The sequence below is a fragment of the Vanessa atalanta genome, chromosome 17 (assembly GCF_905147765.1).
Source record: "Vanessa atalanta chromosome 17, ilVanAtal1.2, whole genome shotgun sequence".
In the NCBI taxonomy this organism is placed as follows: Eukaryota; Metazoa; Arthropoda; class Insecta; order Lepidoptera; family Nymphalidae; genus Vanessa; species Vanessa atalanta.
The window spans coordinates 4,860,300-4,869,507 of record NC_061887.1 but is presented as its reverse complement, the minus strand read 5'-3'; the positions used below and the strand labels follow the sequence as shown (position 1 = coordinate 4,869,507).

General features: G+C 32.1%; 1 protein-coding gene across 2 annotated transcripts; it reads right to left on the bottom strand.

The window, feature by feature from the left end:
• Window positions 1-2,452: 2,452 nt before the first annotated feature.
• Window positions 2,453-8,793, bottom strand: LOC125070211. 2 transcript variants are annotated; one of them, XM_047679968.1, is made up of 8 exons: window positions 7,331-8,793; window positions 6,764-6,930; window positions 6,008-6,157; window positions 5,536-5,621; window positions 5,184-5,341; window positions 4,802-5,080; window positions 4,200-4,436; window positions 2,453-3,530 (listed from the first exon to the last, which is right to left on the bottom strand). In XM_047679968.1, exons 1-8 carry the CDS (start codon window positions 8,571-8,573, stop codon window positions 3,520-3,522), a joined length of 2,331 nt encoding a protein of 776 aa, XP_047535924.1. In that variant the 5' UTR covers window positions 8,574-8,793; the 3' UTR covers window positions 2,453-3,519. The 2 variants fall into 2 exon arrangements, with proteins under 2 accessions (XP_047535924.1, XP_047535925.1); XM_047679969.1 differs by having other exon boundaries at window positions 4,218-4,436.
• Between the last annotated feature and the right edge of the window lie 415 nt (window positions 8,794-9,208).

Sequence of the window (9,208 nt, the reverse complement as noted above, 5' to 3'; positions counted from 1 at the left end):
GTATTTAGTTTAATAACGGGTTTAAAAACAAATATATAAATATATATGTTTTTAATGTGACTCAAAGACTGACTGTTTGCTCATAGGTTATTCGAATCGATTAAATCATTAGAAAACCATATCAAATCAAAAGTTATGTGCAAATAATCCCTCAAATTATCAAATCCCTCGATATGATTGCATTGATACAAATTGTATGTAGTACTTAAATCATAGATAAATAAAAAACGTATTGGAAAATTTGTACGGAATTGTATTTATCATCAAGGTTTATAGATTAAAATGTAAAGATATAACAATGTCATCGTCGTCTTCACTATCGTAAGCGTCGTCATTTTAACATCAACAACGTTATCATCATCGCTGTCATCATTACCATCATATTCGTTAACGCCGTCACCGTCCTCGTCTCTATCAAAATATTGCTGTTATACAAAATGTTCAATTAAATTATGAACGCAGTTTTGTATTCTACCCTAGAGAGGGATTGGGGGTTTACGGATAATGTTATTTTTTAAGTACAGAAGGATGAATAAATATTAATAATTATTTATAGATTAAAAAAAAACGACAAATAATATTGCATTTAAAAAATAAACAGTATATTTTGATATGGAATATATTAAACGATAAACCTATCGGATGTTTGAAGTCTAATATTATTTAAATGTAAATTGTATAACTTTGTAATCAGAAACGGGAGTGGAACTATAAAAGAATTAATTAATTTTGTGGGAAATATATTTTTAAAAATGCGGTAATTTGTTTCATTTACTCCGTATCTAATTTAAGATAATATCTTAAGAAGTTATATGAAAACCAGAGATGGGCCGAACTTCGGCAGCTTGAACCGAACTTCCGAATAAAAAAAACCTACTTGCATTATTTTGACTGAAATGGATATCATAACTGTTAAATAGGTACATCTAGACCATTATAATACACTCATGGTCATTTCCTTAGTAAGAACAAGTAAACCTTACCGTACAATGTGATAAAAATTTAATTGTTTTCTTCGTCTCTCGTCTTTATTTTGAAAACCACCACCACCACCTAGACACTGATTTTATGCTCAAATGTAATAATTCGTTTCAATTTCGCTGCGGTTACTCTCGAAAGCGCGGCGAAATTGAACCGAATGATCATACGGTACATAATAAAAACAGTACTTATTTTAACGATAATTACCCTAGTAGTTTTTTTCTGTATATTATGTGGTTAACCGATGCATCTAAATGGTCATTAAAAGTTAGATACTTATTCAAAACGAATATTATTTTCATTTTAGTTAAGGAAAAATTGCCATCGATTTTCATGATTTTACTGAGCTTTTTCCATTATTATTATTTATAATAAATTTATAAATCAATCTTTATATTACATATATTGTCTTCTGATCAAATTAAATTATTCTTTATTCGAGTACGCTAAAAATAATCTCGAAGGAACCTAAATGCGTTACATGAAATTTTCTCATGTTATGTTAGTGTATACTATCAAGTTTTATCCAACAATGCAAGAGCAACGTGGTGATATAAGCTCCATAAACCTTCTGGAGTGGAGTAGAGGCCTTAGCTCAGCCGTGGGATATTAACACGACGTTACTTTTACTTTAATTAAAAATAATTATTGCATGCTATCGCCAATAAACTCGCAGGCAAACTATTTAACATTAAAAAATAAAACAACTCAATGTTCTATGATAGTATATTCCAAAAATATAATGTTATAGATAACATTGCTTCAATCAAGTTACAGTAACCGTTTATAACCGTTTACAACCGTTACATACTAAATGTTATTAGCAATGACCAATTTAACAACTTCAAAAACTTATACAAACATTACTATATAATTTCAAGGTCATATCACACTCAACTAATCACAAATTCAAATTTACAATTCCTTTCAAATTCACCAATTCTAAAGTTAAAAGAGATTTTTTCAATTATTAAAATATTAAATAATCATCAATTCTAATATCTTTTGATAAGTTTACTAAGTAAGCGGTTGGTATAAAAAAATAATTGAAAATAGTTCACTCGAAAGAGTACAATAAACCACGTAAATCGATTTTATTATATTAAATTAATTTAAATTTGCAAGTTCAGTCAGCGATACAATAAAAGATAATATTTTTATTGGATAATGTTTCCTAAATATTATACCACTCGTGATAACAGAGCTATTGGAATATATTTATTGTCTACGAGTTTTCTCATTCATAAACAATTGTATAAACTTTATAATAAAATACACAAATCAACTATTAAAAAAAAAAAGTCTCGAATATGAAGTGGGATTTCTATAACCAATTTACTCATAGGATAATCACAAATCTAGATAACTTTAATCAAAATCATTTCAATCATTTGTAAAATAAATTTAATATAAATACATAAAATATTCTTGTAACTTTTATTAACAAACTTATATAATACTAATAGTATACAGAATAAAGGTTTATGGAAAGTTTATACTGTGACAGATGAGTGTGATAAGACGCTTATTAAAAATTTAAGAATAATATGTCTTATGGCAACATCTGTAATGTATTTAAAACAATGAAACAAGAAAAAACATGAGTATCAACTAGGTTCAAATAAGATATATGTAACTATTGAATTTTAACATCCACATAATTATATAGTTTCAAATCCCAACTGGACACACTCGATACAAAGTCTTTTATCCCTTCTTTTATAATTAAAAGTAAAATTACTTTCATTATTTAATTATTTTAACATATACCAGCCATGATACAATAAATTCTTACAGCGACTAAACTATGAGGGATAATTCACATACTTACTTTTTATGTTAGTATGAGTGTATAATATACTTTGTGTTGAAATGATTACATAGAGTATGTGCTAATATAATTTTGACTAGTAAGCACCAATTGATTAACATACATAATTATATCCTTAAAAAAATATTTACACATTTCTCGTGGCTAATAAAATTTAGCCAATATAATAACTCGGGTTACGAAAACCCTGTCCTAAAATGTTTTATACAAATAAGAACGTGGAATTAGCGTTTAATTTTTACAATCCCTAATGAATTGATAAATCGAAACCCTTAACTGAGTTCAATGAATCCTGTTAACATTGAATAACAAAATTTTGAGCGTTTAATAAAATCAGTTCGAGCCCTAAATTAGAAAACCTTCATTTACATACATATAAGTATATAATAAGCTGGTGTTTATATTTGAATAAATAAAATCATATTTTATTCAAAATTTTAAAGCAATACAAATATATATATTAATATTCTCCATTAATTTAAGCTGTAAACATTATTCTATTCTTTAGGTCTTATATATTTATGATATACCTTAAATCCTTACATTTTATATAGAAAAGGTATTTTTTTTTTATCGGATAGGTCAATATTTTACAGAACTCGGTGGTATTTTTAATTCACGTTTATTTTTCGAGTTGTGGTCGTGTCACGTCGAGACTTCGGTATCCTTAATGTAAGTTGTATAAACGTCTTTTTACCAATGTTGCTTCACGGCTCACCTAAGGAAGTATATAAAAAAATATAAGTATACATATATCAAAATTCATAACTCGCATTGCGTCTAAATAAAATATTTCATATGTATCATAGATGAATCTATGATGCGAATAAAATCTAAAATGTACTACGGCCTCACAAAAATAAGACTTTCAACCGGAGTCTCGTCAATTTACCTGGTAAGTATCTATTTATAGATAAATTTGAAGGAAAAAACCGTTCGGTACCATCTTCTTTTATACTTTCTTTTTCTTTTTATGTTTGATATCTATGTTATCAAGGCTAGTGTTTTTATTACTATTAATTAGTACATATAATTAATTTATGTCTTTTATATAGTAGATAACTGTAAAGTCTAAGAAAACCCGAGGTTCTGGAATCAAATCGCAGGTCGGCCCGATTAAAAGTTAGTGGGTTCTTCTGTCGAAAAATTCTCAGCGATAGCTCGAAAACTGGACGTTGGAAGTTTGGACTCTCCCGTACCTCGGAAACCACATAAAGCCGTCGGTCGTGCGCCGGATCTTTCCGGTCGTGTCGGATTTGCCGTCCCATCGAATTATGAGAGTGACGGAATAGAGAGTGCACATGTTTATGCGCACAATAATATGTCCCGCGTAGTCGGTCGGTCTCCACGAGGTCGGACGGACGACAGCATCACGGGTGGGACTCACGCGTGGGCGGCGCGGGGGGCGCGGGCGGCGCGGGCGGCGCGGACGGCGCGGGCGGCTCGGGCGCCAGCAGCGGCAGCGCGGCGGCGTGCACGAGGCGGCGGTGCGCCTCGGAGCCCGTGAGCGCGGCCACGGTGACGCCGGCGCGGTAGGCGGCGGGCAGGCGCACGTGCCGCGTGCGCGTGCCGGGCTCCGACCAGCCCGTGGCGCGCCACTCGCGGATCACGTTCACCACTTGACCTGCTCGAGTTTATCCTTTCTTACTACGTGTTACGATATTCCGAATACGTAGTACGAATACCGTAACCATAGAATCGTACCATAACGTTTTTAGTATTGCACCATATATCCATCTTAGATTATTTAAGTAGAGCAAACGAGCCAACTTTATTATCTTGGTGTCCGCTTGACACTCGACACACGTCATAATACTTTACTAGTGTGCGTGTCATCAAAAGATTACAATATATTATATATTAGTCGCGACACGTAAATCATCCGAAAGCCACATAATATAAAATTTTAATAAAAAAAAAATCATTTCAATTTAAATCTTCAAATTAAAATGAGACAAAACGAGAAATATACTTTTCCAAACTATTTACCGAGTACATTGAAGGTGTGAAACCGTTGATCGGGAACGAACATCAACGGCGTTAGATCAGTATTAGCCGTAAACCTTGCAAGAACGTCCCTCGTCCGAACGAGCAACACTGATGGGGAGGTCAACCGAACCCAGAGTGCCGACTCACGAACACATTCTACAGGGTTGGTCAAATACACCCCCTGAGGTGATACACCAAACACCATTTGATGGTGCCACGCATCTGGGATCTCTCCTTCGCAACCCATTTGAAGGTTAAGAGTTACAATTGGAACAGCACCTAAAAATATAAAGAATTTTATTTAATTTTTTGTATTTAAATTAAGTTTATATAAATACATAATACAAATATTTATACGAAATTGGTCTTTCTATAAACTCACCAAGTGATATCCAATCTGCTAACCAGTGAGATAAGGAAACTACTCTTTCTGGATATGTCGGGAAGAATCTTGCAGTTACAAGACCATCTGAGGCTCTCTGGATCCCAGTAATCAAGTCTGCAGCAGTGCAACCGGCTACTGCTCTTGATAATAAATACCTGAAAACCAATTGATAATATAATTCCTCAAATATGTAAAAGGCAATCTTTTACTTTTAAAAGCAGAAAGTAATTTAATATTAATAATATCCTCAAAAACCACATTAATTTTTAGTTTAAAATGTTTGCAATAAAGCTCTTTGTTTATAAAAAGATGCTTTTTTTTTTTAATTGTAATTAATTATTCAAGATACCTTGGTAATGGCGCATTGTTAGCTCTTAGTCTTGTTCCAACACATGAATTGATTCTTTCTAGATTTACAGGTACACCGAGTGCAATCTACAAATAAGATTTTGTATATTTTAAGCATTCATACAAAATTATTTAATATAAATATCATTGTTTAAAAGAATATATTATATTTATATATTTTTTTTATATATTTGACTTTGTGATATCTTTTATAATTTATTAAAATCAAGACTATTACAGATATATTATCCCCTATAAGATTAATTGTTTTAAAATTTAAGTGTATATGATAATAGGCCCAGGTAATGTAAATCGAACAAACATATTCCAGTCCCTGTATATTGTTTCATGGCATGGCTTTCAACAAAAAAAAATATTCCTTTAACTCATTATATTTTATTTAATTATATGTTTGTAATTGTTACTTATCTTCATCAAACATTTTTAAATAACTTTATATAAGAAATACTTACAAAAACATTAACAACAGCAGTAGCTCCACAAGCAGAAGTGCCAATCTGGGTTACTTGTCTTTCACATGCCTCACGTTCCGACCACACCATGCACCGAGGAGGTTCCACACTACACACAGTACACTCAGTTTCTGGTTTTTCATTTGTTACCTAGAAAAAAAATAGCTGAACCCACAACTTAACCAAATCTATTATAAAACTTTATGCACATAAACTTTCACCCCCATTATAAGCCTACGTCCTACCTGCTTTTTTTAACGTCAAACTATCAACATACCAATTTCATCTAAATTGGTACAGTGGTTAAAGTGTGAAGTGATAAGAGACAGAGTTCTCGCATTTATAATATTAGTAGGGAAATTTAACTTAGTTTGATTTTAAGATTACTGGTATAATTATATAAAGTTCTGTACGTGTAAAGCTTTTCACAGGAACCTTAGCATTAAATAAATTACCAATGACCTTTATTTTTATAAATATGTATATGTATTGTAATTGTTGACAATATATGCAGTTTCGAAATAAATTTTCTTACAATACAAAATATCAACTACAATTATATTTAAAGTTTTTAAAAGTTAAATAATGTAAATTATTCCCACAAGTACAGATGTAACTTGCTTTCCTAAAATATTGATCCAGAATGTTGTGTAATAACATTGTGATATTAAATAAATTTTGACTAAAGTATTTTTATCCTTATTCAAAATTAAATAATTTGTTAAATACATAAAATCTTATTTGGGAATCACTTACCGAAGCAGCATCATGGTTGTTTATATCAGACGTTACTCTTTCGGTCATAAGTTTTTTAGCCATGGTAATATGATAAAATGCTGAAGACATGTTTGACGAGTCAAAGATAGGTCTTTCACCCTGGTTTATTTGATATGCAAATGGCTCCTCTGCATGCTCTTCTTCGTCTAAAATTGTACACTTTGCATATAAAAATCAATCTTACAATCAATTTTATAATAAGTTTTGAATACAAGTTAAAAAGTTAAAAAAAAAAACAAATTCATTGGTGATTTAAACTAATTATACCTATATGAAATTAAAGAAAAGAAAAGAGCTGAAATAGGCAAGCACTACTGATTTTTATGATTATAAAGACAAATTGTTGTGTTAATGTTTATAATTCATCTGATACCTGGTGGTGAAGAAAAATATAGTAAGGGAACCTGCCAGTGTTGAAAAAAATCAGACACTTTTGTATCTGCCATGTATATTAAAGCATAGTCAAACAAGCCTCAAACTTTCTCCTTGGAAAGTTAGTCTTTGCTAAGCAGAGGGCTTAAGCGAATTACTTTATATAAAACTTACAGTGTAATATTTCTCTTGGTGCTATCAAATCTCCACTGGATGCATGAACAGGTATAGTCTGATTGGCAGCCAACCATTGTGATGTGGTCCTGTGCACTAGGAACTGTTCTCCTCTCACATTGACATGAGTAATATAAGGCCCAAACTCTTGAGCAGCCCTTGCATTTTCAGGTACATTCTGCTCTACTTCTATACCTCGACTTGTTGATGGCACATTAGAGTAATGTGGATCTACCACTTGAGAGGAAGTAGATGCAACTACAATCTGCTGAGGCTGAACAGGACCTGGTAAATATTCAGGAGATGTCCCTCTTATGACAGGCTCAATTTCTTCAGGCATATTTGAGCTATCGAGGTCTGTATCAGGGGTAGATTCATCTCCAGTATCAACTTCGCAAGAGGGTCCTGGATCAAAATCCATTTCTAAAAAATCCATGTCTGGGCTTGACACACGTGAACTCTGCTCTCTAGCAATAGGTCCCACTTGTTGACCAACAGGGTAATGAGGAGGCATTGGGAGATGTTTGTCAAGAGGCAAACCCATATCCAAACTGAAGAAAGAACTTGGCAAATCAGCCAAGTGCTCACCTCCCCTATATGTGTAAATACATCCATCTTCTGAGCCTAAAGAATAATCATCATTGCCAGTATCACTGGAACTGTCATCAGCATCAAAATGAGACCTGTTTAACTTTAAGCTTGATGGTCTTTTCCTACTTTCTCTGAAGCTACTCTCAGGTAAACTTTCATAGACTTTGCTTGAAGAAGCTCCACTAGTGGATGGTGCATTTAAATTGTAACTATGAGATGGGCCTACAGTTTCCAAGCAGACTTTGTGTTTCATACATGTTTGTTTTTCTTGGCTCGATTCTAAGCCATTATCACAAGGGATTTTATCAAATTTATTACTACTTACAAGGTCGGGTGGATTGTTCGCGGTGTTGTTAGTGTTATTTGACATTTGAGGACTGTTATTAATATGTTGTTCCGAATTACCTTCTGGTAATGGATTTGACGGTTGTCCAAACTCATTGTTCGTTGATGAATTTAAATTTCTTGGTCTTGGGCCATTCGAAGGGCAAAAATTTAAATCTGTTTCATGTGACATTGATGTAAACACATTTTCTTCGCAGTCACCTTGCCCTCGTTGTTTTGATGTGCCCTTACGACTCTTAACTATTTCACTTTCGTGGTCTTGTTTTCCTGGATTTCTCATCGGCGCAGATCCTTCGAGAGGATCCATTGTTACAGATATAATTTATTAACGAACGTCGGCATTGTCTAATTTAAGGTTAATAGTATTTTTAAATAATTAATTCAAATTTGTAATGGGATATAAAACGTAATGTTCATTATATTATTCAAAACAATATCTATAATGTCCAGGAATTACAAAAATACAGACAAAAGTTGTTGTCAACTAGAATAAGAAAATATTCGATTAATAACAAACCAATTCTAACAGACCGATTGACAGATGTAATAGTCTAATGTCTATGATTTAAAACTCAAGTTCGGTAGATAAGAAATAATAATAATTATTATAATAAGAAAAAGGAAGAAAGATATCATTTTGAATTGTGATTCAACGGGAAAATGTACAAATACAAACAGCTTATCTTGCCACCATTTCATATGCAATCATAATTTGAACAAGAGGTACCTTTTTTAAATTTTGATAAGAAAAAACTAATTAAAAACAATCCTCGCAGTAAATATTTATTATATTAATAATTTCTACCTATAAGCTGCAGATTACATACATAACATTTTAGGAATAAAATAGTCATTTTAAAAATATAAATTGCCGATTATTGTAATAGTCTTCACTTTAAAGATTATTAAGATAAAAGATATGTTAATTATATAAGACGATCA